This window comes from Dermacentor silvarum, chromosome 7, assembly GCF_013339745.2.
Source record: "Dermacentor silvarum isolate Dsil-2018 chromosome 7, BIME_Dsil_1.4, whole genome shotgun sequence".
NCBI lineage: Eukaryota > Metazoa > Arthropoda > Arachnida > Ixodida > Ixodidae > Dermacentor > Dermacentor silvarum.
In genome coordinates this window covers 92,941,347-92,959,374 of record NC_051160.1, presented here as the reverse complement: position 1 = coordinate 92,959,374, position 18,028 = coordinate 92,941,347, and the positions used below count along the sequence as shown (strand labels likewise).

General features: G+C 46.5%; 2 protein-coding genes across 2 annotated transcripts in view; both read right to left on the bottom strand.

Moving 5' to 3' along the window:
• LOC119458275 (uncharacterized) overlaps positions 1–18,028 on the bottom strand; it is a 108,651-nt gene that overhangs the window by 65,896 nt on the left and 24,727 nt on the right. The window lies entirely within an intron of this gene.
• LOC119458276 (kunitz-type serine protease inhibitor 6-like) lies at positions 35–9,607 on the bottom strand. Its single transcript, XM_037720113.2, has 4 exons — positions 9,518–9,607; positions 5,029–5,217; positions 1,619–1,708; positions 35–303 (listed from the first exon to the last, which is right to left on the bottom strand). The coding sequence occupies exons 1-4, from the start codon at positions 9,558–9,560 to the stop codon at positions 101–103; spliced, it is 525 nt and encodes a 174-aa protein (XP_037576041.1). The 5' UTR covers positions 9,561–9,607; the 3' UTR covers positions 35–100.

The following is an 18,028-nucleotide window of genomic DNA, read 5'->3' as shown; positions in this document are numbered from 1 at the left end:
CACAACTCGTAAGCAGTGCTTAAGGTGTCCTCGGATTTTTATTCTACGAGCATCTCCTTCGAAATCGGCGACAGCACATTTGCCAGTGCACTCAGTGACATTATGTACGCGGCAGCAGACGTTGCCTCGGACTGCAGGCTTCATAGCACTGGTCGAGGCTGCCGAAATTGTTAGCGTTGCCGCCACAGCCTCCGTAGACGAATCCTTGGCACGTTCTGAGGCCGGCTTCGTAGAAAAAGCGATGATGGTAGCCGGAACACATGCCCCGGTCCGGAGGAAGAAGGCAGGCCGGGTTCGTAAGAACTGGTACCAGGCAGAAGGAAAAAATAATAATTGTTTGTAAGAACAGCCTTGAAAGATGAAAGGTGAGAAAGTGTATTGAAGTTTAATTGTGTGCCGGTTATCACCTTTTCCGTTCAGTTGAGCGTGGTACCGCTGCTAACACGATAGCAGGAGGAAAGAATGTAACAGCATAAGGAAAGCTGCGACTAAAATTTGGTGAGGGTTTTACGTGATACGCCCGCCTCGGTCTTCAGGGGCGAATTTTAATCGTAGTTGTTCGTTTCAAACATTTAAGCAGGTAACATCTCAGCAGCCACGAGCAGCCTGTGAAAAACACCACGTCTCACTGTGTGCAATTGTTAAATCATTTACAACATTGTTATGATCAGGTAATTTGTTTTGTACATTTCAAGCTCTGAGAAACAACGGCATGTAACGTACGTCACGTTTGCGCGGCCTAGAAATGTTCCGTGGCCGATATTGTCTAGACAAAAGCTTCTACTTTCATAGGGCTAGCATAATAGTTATAGCGGTGCTAGTTTCGCCTCAACACCGGTAGGGGAAAAAGCTGAAAAGAAATTAAATCGCATAACAAGAAGTTACAACATTGGGAACGTAAACAAGTTAATGATGACCACTGAAACCAGGCTGCAAACGCATGGCCATAGTGGATCAAGGTGACTTGGAATGCTTGACCCGCGGTCAAAGCGGTTGTAAGAATTACCTTTTACGAATACCCTTGTGCATATTACTTAGGGAAAAACATGCTTGATGTGAGGCAGGGCTTCAGCAGTGAATATCAATTAACGCAGTTAATTGGCATAGATTTTAAGTGCATGATGCGGTAAAGAAAATTAGCAATAAACGAAACAATAGATTACCACATTAACTCCACAATACGCATAGTTGAAACGCCACCAATGAGCTCGCTCCTGCCACAGAATCCTTAACGCATAATATTTTTCCTAGGTGACTTCTGTGCACAGTGTGTTGTAGTTAATGGTAGGTATATATATATATATATATATATATATATACATTAATTGTACGTTAATAGTAAAGGTGGGGAAATTCTCGAATGTATTCAGCATCAAACAGGCGCTGAAAAAAAAGATTACTGCTTTGTGTCGTATACTACTGGGGTTTAAAAGATTATGATGGCATGAACGACGAGAATTTTTTGTTGCGGAAACTTGAACGGTGCCAACGGGCTGAGAAGATACAGTGTCTTCTCCGTGCTAAGCCATCGCACGCTGGCGGAGCCCTTCAGCAGCAAAAGTGCCGATACTTGGTGAAGCCCTGACTGAAAAGTTGTTAAAAGATTTCGCCTCCTTACCGGACCACATGAGATTCGGAACATCAGGTACTGGCAAAATGTCGTTGCTGAATTCTCGCAGCTCCTGTGGTCTTGCGCCATCTCTAGAAGCTGCAAAACATACCGAGTTAGTTGCTGGGCGAGGTGCGTCAAAAATTGCTAAGGAAGCTTTCCTGCATGGCGATGTACAATTACTCAGAGCTGATAAACGTGGTGAATCTAAACGACAATTTCTGGAATCTTCGTTAGGCTTAGGGCTCGACGCTATACATTGTCATTGTTATAATGCCACTGTTACTTTACGCTGATCTTCTCTGATAATATATCTATACTTATGTAAGCAATGGTGTGTTTTAAAGCATTTCTTACTATTTTCGCTGATTGAAGTCATATATATAATCTAATACCTGTGCTCTGAGTGCAAGAGTCTTCTTGTAATATCGGCAATGTCAAATGTATTGGATATTGCCGTGCTCTATCTTCCGTGTTATATATCTATATCCTGAAGAGGGCCTGAGTGCACTTTGTGTTACATTTTCTCATATTTAAGATTATTATATTTTAGCTTCCAAACAACCAGAAAACCACATTTTATATTGTTTCGAGTATTTGACAGTCAACGCGGCAATGTCTAATACATTGAACATTACCAATATTGAAAGGGGACTCTCGCACTCAGCTCCCAGATACTAGTTTCTACAGATGACTTCAATCATCGCAAACGCTACGAAATGCTTTAAAACACATCGTTGCTTACATAACTATAATAAATTCACTTCATTTTCCGATGAACGTTGTAATAAGGAAGTTTATACATTAACGAATAAGTTCCCCTATGCTGTCAATGCTTTCATTGTTTATTGGCCTGGTATGATAATACAAATATATGTGTAAGCATACTAGAATTAGGAAGAACCATATGAATCAAAAAACAATAAAAAGAAGGAGAGTATGGAAGGAAAACTTGTGGTTTTAATTGAGAAATACAGGAATGATGCGGATGCTCAAATTGAGAGTGGGCCGAAAAACCTAATCCAGAAACCATCGACCATAACTGTCAATATAAGCAAAAAATTTAACGCCTCTAGGAATCTATTCACTTTATTAAGTGAAATAGGAGCTTCATGGCGTATAAATCTCGCAGGGAGGATATTTAGGAAACGCTTGTTGTTGCATTGCGTACTTCCGTAGAAAGCAGAGCCGTTAATATGCCTGTCCGAGGCGGTAGTATCGGTGGCTATATGTTGATAAGCAAATTCGTCCTATGTGTATTGCATCCAGAAGCGCGATCAGCGGGGTGGAAGGTGACTGGCATGCTCCTCTCCTGCAGCTTCCATAGGGGGAGACGGCGGAGGGAGGACAGGGCTGTCCGTCCGGAGCACTCCCGCCACATTTCGGAGCCCCAATGAAATGGCGCGACAGCAAGTGCGCCTCACAGAGATGTAATGGTTCCCGTTCTACGAGAAACGCGTCGCGCCATGCGGTTGTGCGAGTCCACGTGCTCTCTTTATCGGCGCGTTTGTGTCACCGGTGAAGTGTACCTTTTTAGAAAGTCACGTGCGCGTCTAGCGGCAGCTCGCTGAGGAGCCCGGATGAAAGCGCGTAGCTTCGGGATCGTCTTCTACCGCGATCCGTTTGCATGGACGTTGTGACCGGCGCAGACAACGTAAAGCGTTTTTCTTACTCACTTATGTCTGCAAGGGCAGTGCAAGCTTCCTTAAAATGTACCATATGTACGAATGTAGTTGTACAATGTACAATAGTGCAATGTGTCGAGCTTCAAAGTTCGAAACATTATGTAAGTCAGCACTTTACTACGTTGTTTGTCACTGCGAGCAGCGATGCAGGGCCGTGCAGGTTTTTTCTTAAAAGCGTAAAAAAATGATTTCGCATTTAGCACAACTTTGTTATTGCTTAAATATTGTAAAAGTATCGCATGTTGTAGACCATATCGTTCAATATAACACTTGTCGTTGCTACATGCCCAGTTTACCACGAAAGAACTGCGAATTTGTACTTGTCTGCACCGCTCGGAGGCACCCCCGAGCAATTAGCGAAAGCTCATCTCGAACGCTTTTCTCTGCCGCATTGCATACGGCGGAAGGGACATTACAGGCATGTTTGAGACATGACTAACAGCGAGGTGCACAGACGAAGGCAAACTCTCAGATCCTTTCTTGACAAAACAGACAAGTAATAATTGTAGTGAGCGTTATATGATAAACAAATAACTAAAACAGGATGGATGGCTATTTCAGTTCCGTCGTCTGCAATAGAGCAGAACATAGCCTTCGTCATTCAATTTTTGGTGTTTGCAGGGAATCTGAGAGGTGCAGACGAATACAAATTCGCAGTGATTGCTTAACAAACTAAGGCAGTAACAAGACCAAGTGTTACGATAAATGATCCAGGCTATAAAATGTGATCTTGCTGCAAACATTCAGCAAGAACGTTGCTGCGGTAAGCGCAAGATCTTCTAGGAGTGTATGCTTTCCATAACGGCTGATCTAAGCTTCCCCGCACTACACATATGCATTGTTTTGCGATCGTTTATCATGTAAAATACAAATAACACCGGCAAACGGAGGCCGCAGGGGAGGACCGGAAATTAGGATATAGCGGGTGGCACAGGATCTCATGTGTGGTCCATGGTTCGGTTGTCCGCGATTCTCACTTTTAATAACAATACAGCGCGTACACTTCAGATGGCTGACAGTCTGGTATGCCAGTACATCATGCGCTAGAGAGTCATTAAGGGAGAGCTATAGCTATCTTATCGTAGTTAAAAGCACAGGTTCAAATTCAGTGACTGACATAGTCAATATGCCTTTTTTTCTCCAAATGTGTTAACACTGAAAAATTTGGGAATTGTTTTTAAGTTTCAGCTGCAACAACACATTGCCAACCAACAAACTATCTGTGTTAATTATTGATTTTGGTATAACTGCATTCAGAAAGGTACACTTCTCACACTCCTGAGCACTGCGTAAACACTGGACAGCTTGAGTGCAGCACAGGAAGTCAGTTGGGACAGCAATTAAATTTTACCGCCAGAATTACCAGACTAATAAACAAAATATTGTATGCGTTAAAATCACGAGAGAATTTCAACTCATTCCTCATTTACAGAAAGCTCCCCTCCCCCCCCCCCCTACAAAACGCCTCCTTTCCAGGTGAGGTGCAATAACCATATTGCCCTCTTTGGCATAACGCCAAAAAAAAAAGAAGTGGGATATGTGCATGAAACCAAAAGCGTGTGTTCCTATACCAGGTGAACATCCTAGTTCGTTTCACATTGACATAGAAAATGGAAATAAAGAAGGAGAAAGAGCAAACAAGCATTTCTAGAACAAGTGCAACATCTCCACCTATTGCTACCAGAGGTGATGCACTGGAGGCAGGAGCAAGTTTAAAAACGAATAGAATACTACCATCGGATTGGAGGCAGGTGAGTTCGCATTGATTCCTCGTGTAGTGCTTGTTCTCGTTCCCGTCACAGCCTCCGTAGTAGAAGCGCTGGCATCGGTTTCTTGTTGCGTTGAAAGCCCACAGTGGGATGCGGGCACTGCAGGGGCCACGATCTGCCGGCGGCTTGCACTTGGTTTCAAAGTCACCGAGTGCTGAAAATGGCAGCAATTAGCTGTGGATGAGAAATTCTTGAATATACTAAGATGTTATTAATACCAATACTAAAAGATACATACTAATCTGCAAGAAAACACGGTGTGTGTGTCGGTCTAGCTGTGCGTCGTTTAGTTTTGTGGCTTGTGCCTGAGCTTTGGTATATTTTGGCAGCACGTTACATACGCTTTAGAAGGCCTTATGATGAACTTGTGCCTTTTGCAGTGTCTGAATTTCTGCGTTATGCTTATGAAACTGACGCCCAGTTGAAGTGATATTGCATTGAGAGAATGGTTTACGCGGGTTTACGCGGGTTTACGCGAGACTGGTTTACGCCAATTTCAATTTTTGTACTAAAATAGACGTGGAACGCAGGAGTGCTCTCGTTACACAACGACCGCAGCAGTTTGTATCGAATTCCTGCATTTAAGAGTGAAATATAAAGTATATCAACTGAGCGAGAAGTTTGATTCAACGCCTCTGCGATACTTAACAGAAAATTTTAGGCCAAAAATGAAGCACATTCACTGCAAATCCGTAAACCTATACCATGATCAGATGTGGCCGTTCTGTACACTGCATCTGGTAGGTCATATTTAGCGGTCAAATCTGATATGTCGGCTTACAACCTAGATGAAGGTACAACGCACGTTTTACAGCGTTTGATAAGGTTTACCAAAAGTGGCACTAAAATTTACAGGCATATCTTTTAGCATGTTTCAGAAGGCTGCAAAATACATCAGTTTGTTCCGCTTTAGACGCCTCAATTTGTGTTGCTTAGAGAATTGTGACATTGTTTTTTTTATTGTCAACCTAGAGTTGCGAACATCATGCTTCACCTTACTTGAATTTGTCCAATTGATGACCTCATTTTAGCACATACTCGCGTTATTCTGAAGATTTTAACACTGGTTTAAAATGTTTTAAACGTATGAACATGCGCGCTGTGACATCGCAGAAAAGCAATTTACCTGTTTTCATATATTTATATGAGAGCACCTAAAGTTACAGCTTTTGTTAACATTTTTTGTATGAGTGAATCACTATGTGCAAGGAGGCTGTGAGGCTGCATGATGCTTCTCCTTGCCTTTGCGTAATGGTGCCGTGAACCAGCCAATGCAGCTTAGACTTTCGGTACCGTGTTGTACTGGTGCATTGTAATATTCGGTTGTCAATTAACAATATGATGTCCTTTCACCACCTAAAAATAGTTCTGCTCGGCAATACAAGAAGCTGGGTTCTTTTACCAGGAAATTTTTGAAAATATACTGAATTAAAAATTGCGTGTGGTGGATAGCACAGTTATACAGTATTGCGCTCAATTACCCAGAGGCATACATCGGTGCACGATGAAGCAGAATGCCAAATTGAGTTTCTAAGAAAATTTCAATAATTACCTAATCATTTGCCGCAGAAATTGTGATTTACTAATTTGTTGCCGGTGATCTTGCAAGGCACAATAACTTGCAACAATTTCTGAGGATGAAAGTTGTTTTAGAATTTGTGCTATAACACTCGCACTACAATTCACTGTTCCAATTATTTCTCTTTAGCAAGACGCCGTTTTATACATTGAGAAAAAAATGAGTGAAAAGCCAGAATAATTATTCCCACACTTAGCGAGTAATTTTTATCAACATTAGTGTCCTCCTCAAAACTCGTTACAAGTGGTTACGCCTTGCGAACACACAGACTACACTTCGTAAATTGCAATTTGTATTGCAAACTAACCCAAAGATTCTTCTTCGAAAAACCCAAAATACAATAATTAAAATGTTGTTAACACTTGAATTATAAATTTGGAATTAACGTGCAAGTAGTATCCGTCTCTTCGAGAAATCCAGGAAAACCGACCAAAATTCTGGTATCTGTCCTAGCGATCATTAAAAATTCTGTAAGAAAAAAAAAACTTTTTTTCAAGAGAATTTTTTAGCCTTAACGCCTTATTGTGCTTTGCGATCGAAAGAATTTTGCTTTTATAATGTGTGGTATGCGCAGTTTCTATGTAAGCGCTAACAAAAAAATGAAGATTTAGGACCTTTTAATTTAATGTTTCATAAGATATAAATGATTAAATACGCACGCAAAAGACCTTTACTTAGAACAACATAGTGACAACACTACTATGTCAGTGCCACGCGGGCAGGTAGGCAATGACCAGATGCCCGCTACGATATTGGCGGCGATAGCATTTACAAAGAGACGATCCAATGTTGTGGCCTGGAAATAAAAGGCAGATACATAGATATCCTATGCTTCCAATCAGAATTTGGCTTGATATTTGACAGACAGCTGACATGATCGCCACAGGTACGATATCCGTAGGAGAAGCTTGCGTCACTAGCTTTCATTTTCGGCACGCTTTCCAGCAATGCTGGCGAGTGGTCGGTTGACTACCGCGTTAAGTTGTACACAGCACTTTGCGAAGGTATCTTTAGCCAGTGGCCTCGAGGACATACTGTAGTGCAATCTGCTGGAATCTGTTTGTGACATAGAAAGGGACATCGCTAACTCACGTGATACCGGCTTCGAAGGTTTCGGCATTTCCAGTGGTTCAGCCACGGCAAATTCCTAATGTTAGCATGTTTTAATTTTTTTATGCGTGTCCCCTTGGCTGCGATACAACCTAGCGCGTACATACCAGTCTGCTTTGTGCGCCAGCAAAGGTTCTTTTTTAGCGAGCGAGCAACCTGATGCTTTTGTATTGGTTGTTCAACTCATATGAACTTTCATGGAAGCAGCTGTAGACACTCTTGCTGCAGTGACAGTACTGTTCACAGCATTCGTCGTGGGGAGTGCAGCTTGCCACTTTGGCTAGAATTATCGCGGGGCGATGATTTATCACCGGTGTATTATATTGCCTGGCAATCCAACTGATTAAATTTCTCTTTGCTCAATCCGTGCTACCGCCACGTGCGCGTGTGCAAGACGCATGCGTCTTTGCGCAAGGTATTTTGCCCGATGCCGTATCAAGGGAGCACGCTACAAGCCTTGTGTGCATCGCTTGCTCTACTCTTGCGATGACCACATTACTTCGTTTTACGTGACCTTATCAGATAAGCATCTCTCACGCCGCTTCGTTTTGAGCTACGCGTGAGAAATCACACCGGCCTCAATCGCCGTGAGAGCTCAATCGTGAGAACTCAATGAAGGCTTCAAGCACCCAGCCAGCGAGCTGCATTTGCTGTGGTAAAGGCGTGAATGGGTGAACGCGAGCCATGTGATTTTTCTTCCTGCGTCATAGCGGCGTCTTCAATGATGGCGCTCGAGGCCAATAGTCTGCTTGCCCTTGCAACCACCTTCTGGCCGGCTAAATTTCTTTTTTCTGAAGTCATTAACCTCCTTCCGCCTGTCTCCCACTTATCTTTCATGCAGCAGGCTGGGCAACATTATTTTATTTCTATTTTTATCCCCATGCACTAACTTATGTCTTCCATGCAGTTGTGGCTCAGGCGGTACGGGCTGGCCAATTATTTTTATTTCTTTAGTTTTACACGCCCACACTAATTTATGTCTACCAGCATCTTTTTTCTCGACTACTTTATTTTTATTTTTTACTTACCCCCTCCCTCCCCCCCCCAAAAAAAAAAACTATTTCTACCATGGTCCTTCTACGCGTTTACTGTCTTCTTGGAAGTTTCCTCCTTACAATCGTACCAATCATAAAATACAAGAAAAAGTTACAGTGACGTTTCACGTGTTGTACGTGGGTTACGCGGAAGCGTATGGATGCCGCGAACATGCACAGGCAGCACCGCAGCGTTGAGGCACAAACAGAAAGGGCGTAAAACATGCATATTACTATGTTTATTGCCAGTATTGTGACGAGACAAACAAAATTTGGGCCTAAATGTCCAGGAAGCTTAAACTTCACAAAAACGTTTCCTCAGAGACTGCAAAAGACTGCTTTGTGAAGCTTTAGTATTGTTGGATATAGGATTCCATATAACAGAACGAGAAAGCTCTACGTGCCGTTTCCCGCACATTACAAGAAATAGGTATATTGGAACAAATTCTGCTTGCAACTCTATTACTGCTAGCCCGCAAGTTAAATATATGGAAGTACACAGGCGTGTTTACATGTTTAGTCTTTCATATGGGGGTCATGGCGCTGAGAAATAGTAGCAGTTACATCTTTCTCAGCAGAAGTTCATCACAACTTATACTTATCATCACAACTTATATCATCATCGTTATCACAACTTATACGCTAGCCAGTAAAAAATAAACAAGTCCTAAAATAAGATCCTGAAGTAAACAGGTCGCGTAATGAATGAACGCATCGCTGAGATTACTTACCAGCCGTAGCAAATAGCAGTGTCAAGGAGAGTGTCAACTTCATAGCCTGTCAATGTACTGTACGTGTACACTAGTGGGTTGTCCCGACCGAGACATTGATATTGCGAGAAAGGCTAGGCGAGAGACCGATAACGTGACCTAGGCCCACTCTTTGGAGCACTTGAGGTGCGTGGAGATTGGCGCCGGGGCTCTTTCATCTCAAGCATTCTGCTGACAAAACTACGCAGTCTTATCATGCTCTGACGTCGAGTATGTTCAGAGCAGGACGTTTACCTGAGCTGTGACGATCTTCCTCATCGAGGAGCACGTTCTGATGCACGTTTTAGTAAGGCGTAAAAGGAAAGGCCATAGTGGAGCACTAATTAGATGACCGCAGTAAAGCCGAAATCCGTAATTGAGATTGCAACGACACAGAGTCCGGGCCAAACCAAGTACACATAGAGAGTTTCAGCAGACCGTTTGCGGTACGATTCGTTCTAAATTGTTAGTATGCCCCTGTCTGAGCGGAGTGGAGCGCAAACGCACTGCTAAAACTGTCTAATTTGCAGACAGCTGCTCAGTGGTACGCTATACTCGCGGACAGCTTTCTGTGGCAATGAAGGGAAAGCTATGGAGGCAAAGCACGCACAAGTTAGAACGCTTCTGAAAAGAGTCCCGCGTTTAAATCCACTTTGGTTTAGGCTATGGAAGAGAAAACAAACTGCTTATTAGCAACAGTTAAATAAGGCAGAACACACCACTGAGTGTAAAAGTTCACTTATTTTGCGGCAACGCGAAACCGTCGCACGTGAAAGCTGCGTCAATTCAGCGTCTGTTCCGAGCAACAAAAAGCACTGTCAAACGCTGCCGGACTACTTGGCGTGGTACCACATGTGCAGCATACACGTGCCCGTAGCCTTCTCTTCATTTCCACAGAAAGCTGTCCGCGAGTTTAGTGCCAACGGTAATGCGCGTGAGTACAACGTTAACACTGGTAGCAGAAGGTAGAACGCTCCCCGCGTTCAGCTACGAAGCCGACTGAACGTAGCGTGAGGGTGCGCCTACTCGGTTTCTTTGTCTTTTTATCAGCCAAGCTGAGACCGTGTTGCTGGCGTCTCTGGGAGAGGAGCTTATTAAACAAGCAAAATCAATGGAGTTCGTGCGGCCTCCGGTGTGCATGAAATGAGTGGAGCGGAGCGTAAGCAATGTCGTGCTAAACTGTCGAACACATTGAACACAGAATCAATGAGTTTACGCAGCTTCTTTTTATTTTAGGGGTTTTACGTGCTAAATCAGTTCTGATTATGAGGCACGCTGTAGTGGAGAGCTCCGGATTTATTTGGACCACCTGTGGTTCTTTAACGTGCATTAAAACGCAAATACGCAACGCGGGCGTTCTTGCATAGTTTATACCGCTTAGGAGTGGTATAAAATTTAAGTGTTTTTCATTACAACTTTTCATATTACAAGCACATACATCATGTCAACATGGGATTATCTAGGGTAGTAGGATTATATGGTTACTTGTTGTTGATGCTGAAGGCTATTTAAAATTTATTTACATGGAAGCCAACGGAGGCCAAGATCACGACGCTATATTAATCGGGAACACGTTGTCTTCCTCCTCGTCACTGCAGCCAAACTGTGGCGGCTGTTCCGTATCAGCACCCCCGGCAGTAGTAGCAACGTCCGGTGCTTCAGCTCCATTGCCGGCTCTTGGCTCCATCTCGTCGCCATCTTGGCCTTCGTTGGTTTCGGTGTAAATAAATTTTAAATAACTTTGGGCATCAGCTACTCGTAACAATATTAAACTAAGCTTAACAGATTTGTAGCGCGTTTAAAAATGTGGTTGATCCCTCTTATATAGGAATCGGTATAGAACACGAAAGTGAAACGTGTCTTCACAGAAGTAGTGTAATGTTTATTGCACATTGATATATAATGTCTATTGGTGTTTTGTGGCTAAAGCGCCCTTAGGCGTTGATGCACCCACGCTGACGCCTGGTGGCACGTCTCCTCCATCACGACTACCAACGTCGATGACCATGAGCAACCGTCGTGCATATGGAAGCTGCACACGCTAGCACAACGCGAAAGACGAAGCACGTAAATGACACACTCATACAACGCGCAAGACAAAGCACGTAACTAGCCGCGTTTACATGAACGCGACCACTGGCGCATCGCATCGCATCACATTAATTTTCTAGTGCATCGCATCCATGTAAACGGGGATAATGCGCTAGGAAAGCGCGTCGCATTAATGCGTCAGGCAGGGGTGGATTGAGACGCGTAAGTCGACTTTCGCAATGCATGTAAACGCGATTACAGCGCATTAGGAATTATAGGAAATACAATTTGCTGTGGATCTGCTGGGCGCTCGCCGAGCTGCTTCGTGGCGTGACGCCGGAAGCGTCTGCAAGCGCTGCTTTGCGTTCAATGTGCGTGTGCCGCCACCAGCGCACCAGGGGTGATGCGCTACATGTAAACGCTAGCGCATCGCATTACACGTGATGCGCTAGGAAATGTGATGCGCTACTGTCGCATTCTGTCGCATTCATGTAAACGCTGCTACTGAATCGTCACCGAGTCAAATCAGCGCGTACAGCGCGTCGTAATTGCAGCCTCCGCGATCAACTTCAGAAACATTTTCAGAGCTAATTGCGGAGGCCACGCTCCGCTGTGCTGAGTACGGTGAACGCCACCTAAGTGGCGTTGGTAGTGCTTCTTTATGCCAGCGTCCCTTCGAATGCTGGCATCGAGGCGTCGTAGTGCTGAGACCACCGAAGCGTTCACTGTCGGTGCGCGTTAGTGTCATAATGCAGTACTTCTCTTTTCTGCTCGTAGGCGGCGGCACCACCCCGAGCAAGAGCGCGGGTACACGGAGCAGTGTTAGATATATAAGGCGCGTCTGTGTAGCTCTCTGCAAATGCGTTTGTGGCGCAATGGGTTAAACGCTCGGCGATCTATCGTCGCGGACCGAGAGGTCGTGGGTTCGATTTCCAAATTTTGCATGTTTGTGGAACTTTTTCTTCTGGTTTCTTTCTTTGTATTATGTTCTGTGACGTATTTCCGTGACGGAAATACGTCAGTGAAGTCTTGGTGGACCCCGGCATAAAAAACTTTCGTGTTAAAAAACCCTGCATTGTGCGATAATACAATCTGTCCTGCAGTATTTGCCTGTCCGGGTTAGAAACATCACAGCCGGATATTGAAACGTTTTGGACACTAAGAAAAAAAGAGCAATCAGAACTCTAAAATGCATAAGTTATTCCAAAAGAACTTCTTGGGCAAGTTCGTGCTTAAATTTTCTAGGTATACTTCATTGTAGCGCGAAATACATTTCATGAAAATGGGACAGGAGCAAGAAGACAATGAAGCGCCAAACTACCAACTGTCTAATAACAGCCCGAGAAACATACAGAAAAAAGAGTAAACTTCCGCGCGAGCACAGAGAGCGAATCTGTGATGTACAACTACATGGTCGTGATAACATGTTGTTGAGGAAGCAAATTTGTGGAGAATACAATGTTATAGATAAGTTTCTGACGCAATCAGACCTTTTCTTTTTAATAGAGAATGCTTCCAACAGCTTTTATCAAGAATCAATACTTACCGAAAGCGCGGTCCACAACGACAGGCCTTACAGTGCGCAGGAAGATGCGTATCGTCACACTTATAAATACTATTGGCATGTTCCCCCAATCTGTCACAAATACAATGTCCCGTTTGTCCAATGAAGGAGCTGCCGCAATCTAGCGGTGTCATAGACCACCGCTTTAATGCAGCACCTGGAAGGTTTGGTGTGCTGCTTCTGGCAGCCCTGTAAGGAACGAAGCGACTGCGCGTCCGCCGGTAGCGGTTTATTGAACCGACTGCTCAAAGATGGCGCTAGCGCGAGCCTTTTTCTCACGCGTTCTCTCCTCTTCGTCGTCTTCAGTTTTCATCACACTCCCGCGGCCGCGCTGCACGTGTGCGCCTCCAGGAGGTAAAGCCGCTGTATGGGACGTCGCACTTGCTGGCCGTTCGATAGTAGTATCAGGAAGGACCGCGCAATACCGTCTCTTCCTTGAAACGCCTTAACGACGCGGCCCATCTTCCATGCCATAGGCGGAGTGTTTATGTCCTCGACGACGACAAGATCGTCGGGCTTTAAGTTCGATGACGGCACAGGCTTGCTGTGGTGAGCAGAGCGCAGGAAAAGAAGGTATTCCTTCTTCCACTGCTTCCAAAGCCTGCGAAGCAGCTGTTCCCGATGCCGAGCTCGTCGTCGAAGGTCAGGCGCGTCAGCAATAAGAGCGGGGTTTTCTTGTTCTGTTGGCAAAGTGACGAGACGCTTGCCGACTAAGAAGTGTGAGGGCGTCAAAACTTCTGCGGATGTGACGTCATCCTCCAAGTAGGTGAGCGGACGGCAGTTAACTGCCGCCTCAACTTCAGCAAGCACGGTGAGTAGCTCGTTGTAGCTCAAGCTGCTCCGTCCCAGGCAACGCTTCAGTGCATCCTTAATTGTGCGGATTACACGCTCCCAGAAGCCTCCCCACCACGGCGCACATTCAGCAATAAAGCGCCATTGGATTCGGTGAGAGCTGGCATAGTCTTGAACGTTGTCTTTGACAGGGGAGCACAAATGCTTGGCGCTGCAGCGGAATGTTTTCGCGTTGTCAGAGTGCACGATAGCAGGAATTCCACGTCGTGCTGCAAAGCGTCTGAAGGCTAGCAAAAATGCTTGCGCTGTCATATCTGTGGTGAGCTCCAGGTGTACTGCCCTCGTCACAGCACAAGAAAAAACAACGATGTACACTTTTACAGTGGATGGTAATTCAGCACGACAATAGAGTGGCCCGCAGAAGTCAATTCCCACCACTTCAAACGGTGTTGCTTCACTAATTCTTTCCCTTGGCAAGGGTGCTACAGGGGCAGCTTCGGGAAGTAGGCGCCGTCGGCGGCATGCTAAGCACGCTTTCAGAACGCGCTTCACTGTGCGACGCCCCTTGAGGATCCAAAAGCGTTCCCGAAGGTCCAGGAGGGTGAGCTGAACTCCTCCATGTAGGAGCCTTACGTGTGTTGCATCAACCAAGAGGTCGGTGAACCGGTGATCTGAAGGAAGCAAGATCGGATGCTTCAATTCCTCTCGGTCGTTAAGCTGCTGCAGTCGGCCTCCTACACGAAGTAGTCTGTCACGGTCGAGAAACGGCTGTAGCGTCAGCACACTGGAGGTGTTGGGAACTCGTTGTTCTTCCTCCAAGGCCTTGACTTCGATTGCGAATGCGGAGTGTTGGACATGCCTCAACCAATACATCTCCGCCTGGTGCAACTCTGACGCCGTAAGTGGTCCGGTACAAGATGGCATGTTCTGCGAAGCGTTCCGACGAAACCGCATGATCCAAGCCGTTACTCGCAGTAATCGGGAGAGGCGTCCAAAGCTTGCAACCTCAAGCAATGGCTCGTGTGGGGGCGACGAGAGTACCACTACTGCGGTGGGGCAAGCGGATATCTCTTCACTGGTCTCGCTAGAAAGGGCCTCCGGTGAAGGAGCAGAACAAATATTCGCAGGCCATTGCAAATGGGGCTGTGACAACCACGTAGGACCGGTCCACCAGCAAAACTTGCGCGTCAATAACTGGGCTGCTACTCCACGCGTGAGCAAATCTGCTGGGTTGTCGGTGCCTGCACAGTGCCTCCAAGAATACCCCGAAGTCAAGCGTTGGATTTCGAGAACACGGTTTCTCACGAAAGTCTCCCAACGTCTCGCGTCAGCAGCAATCCAGTGTAGGGCTATCGATGAGTCGCTCCAAAACACGCCCTGACAGCTGGATGTCTCTGGAATTCCTCGGAGGTAGTTCCAAAGCCTGGCAGCCAACAGGCACGCAAGCAGCTCTAGGCGTGGCAGCGAGGTAGTCTTCAGCGGTGCGACCCTGCACTTGCTCATGAGCAGCTGAACCTTAACTGTTCCTCCTCTGATCTCGTAGCGCATGTAGACGGCTACGCCGTATGCCAGTGGGCTTGCATCGCAGAACAGGTGAAGTTCAAACGGTGAAATCTGTCGCGGATTGTGACAGATGACGCAGCGTGGAATTCGCAGCGAGGAGAGCGTTGGTAGTTCGGATGTCCAGCCTTCCCACTGTTTCTCGACGTCTTCCGGTAATGGCTCATCCCACGGTGAGTTCCTACGCCACAGCTGCTGGAACAATAATTTCGCTCGAATGATGAACGGAGCCATAAGACCTAAAGGATCATAGATTCTTGCGAATGACTGCAGAATGGTGCGTTTCGTGGCTGAGTGCGCAGCGACATACTCGGAAACGGCTTTGGTGGTAAGCACGATATCGTCAGCTTCGCGGTCCCATACTAAGCCAAGCAGCTTTGTTGTTGCTTTGGCTTCTCCAATGGTGTCGAGAGAAGTGTTGTCCTTCAGGAATTGATGGCAAAGAACGCTGGAGTTGGAGCACCACTTTCTCAACTCCATACTTGCATCTGCTAAGATGGCTAATGCAGCACGGTAGATTTCGAGGGCCTCTTCTTCAGTGGAAGCTCCTATGACGAGGTCGTCCACGTAGAATGATGTCTTTAGGCGTGTAGCTATTATTGGCTGAGCCCTTTTCCACATTTCGAAGTGATGCTGCAAAGTAGCAGATAGAAGGAAAGGGCTAGACGACGCTCCGAAGGGCACACGAGTCATTCGCCATTCGACGATGGAAGGTATTTTCCCCTCGTCGCCGGGCAGTCGGTCAACCCATAGAAAGCGGAGAGCGTCGCGGTCTTCAGGTCGGATTGAAATTTGAAGGAAAGCCTTCCGGATGTCCGCTGTCAGGATAATTGGGTTCATCCTGAACTGTACAAGCAGTTGCAAGAGCTCGGCACCAAGTTTCACCCCTTTGTCCAAGATATCGTTGAGCGATGACTCGCCCCGTTCATGGGAAGAGGCGTCAAACACTACGCGTATCTTCGTAGTGATAGCTTCCCGACGGATGACTGCATGGTGCGGAAGGTAGTAAACCGTCGCTTCGGGTTCTCGAGAGGTGTCGACACGTTCGGCGTGACCTTCTTTGAAGTACTCACTGATGGTGCGGTCATACTCCTGGAGTAGCTCCTGTTGTCCGTCGAAGCGCTGAAGCTGGCGTCTGAGCCGGTTTTCGGCGACACTTCGATTGGTGCTAGTCAGTCTTCCCTGGTGCCTTATCATCAGAGGAACCACGTAACGTCCAGCTTCCTTGTGCACGTACTGTGTGAACTGAGTCATTGCCGTTTGGTCACAAACTCCAGCGGTATCCTGAGGGTCGGTTATCCCTATTGCATCGAGTCGCCACATCTCCGTCGGGTCAGCAATGTCAGGTTCGGCTTGCCCATTCCGCTCACACGCAAGGAATAGGGCAGATGCGCTGCAGTTCCAATTAGGCAAGGCATTGGCGGGCCTTACTGGGTAGACGCCTTGCACTAGCCAACCGAAGACCGTCTCAACCGCGCATAGATCGCTGCGTAGACGTTCTATTCTTCCGGTCACTATGCGCCAATAGCAATCTGATCCTATAAGGACACTGATTGTCGGTATCGGCCGATCGCCCAGTCGATTATCATCTGCGACAAACATCTTGCGTTCACGCAACTGTGCGAGGAGATCTGGTCCGATGGCTGGAGTCTTCACGGTGCAGACTTCCGGTACCTCCAACGCATCTACGGTGACGCTACGTGAGTCGAACCGACTATGAAGTTCGAGCTTGACACTTCGACAGCTGTAAGGGCGGGAACACTTAGAAGTGCCAAACGTCCAGAGAGAGAGGTCTTCTGTCCCGAGGGAAGGCAGGTCGAGCCTTTTGGACAGGTCGCGTCGAATAAAGGTTCTCTGGCTGCCGGTGTCAAGCAGTAGTCGAACTAACACGGAATTGTGTTTTCCGGACGCCCAAACTGTGGCCGTTTGCATCAAGACAGGTGCAGACATATCACTACTAGCTGGAGCACTTGTCACTGGCGGCTTGACACTTTTCGTTGGATCATGGTGGACAAGTGGATCCCTGCTCTCCGGAGACGGGTAGTTGCGATCTTGGTTCCATATGGCGCAAAGTACGGAAAGGTGACGTTTCGAGCATAACTTGCACTTGATCCACGCGGCGTTGCGGCACATTCGTGCTACATGGCCCTCTCTGCCACATTTAAAACAACAGTTCTTTCCAGCAAGCCGGCGTCTGATCTCGTGGGCTGACAAAGTGGCGTGGCAGTCCTTTATGGTGTGGTCACGGTCATCACACAGTACACAGCAGGGATGCTCGTTCGATGCTGATCCTGCGGCCAAGGCTAATGCTGACGGTACCGGCGGTGGTAGACAAGGTCGGCACCGCCCTTGTCCCGCGGAGGTAGTTTTCGGTAGGCACCTTGAACGGGAGGCGTGGCTCTCTTCTCTGCTCTCGACTTGCACCTGCAGGAACTTCATGACCTTTCTCACCTCCTCTTGCCGCGACCTCGGAGTAGCCCCGTCATCGGGCTCAGTCTCCTTCATGCGTTGACGGTAGAGAATAGCGATATCTTCGGGAAGCCGAT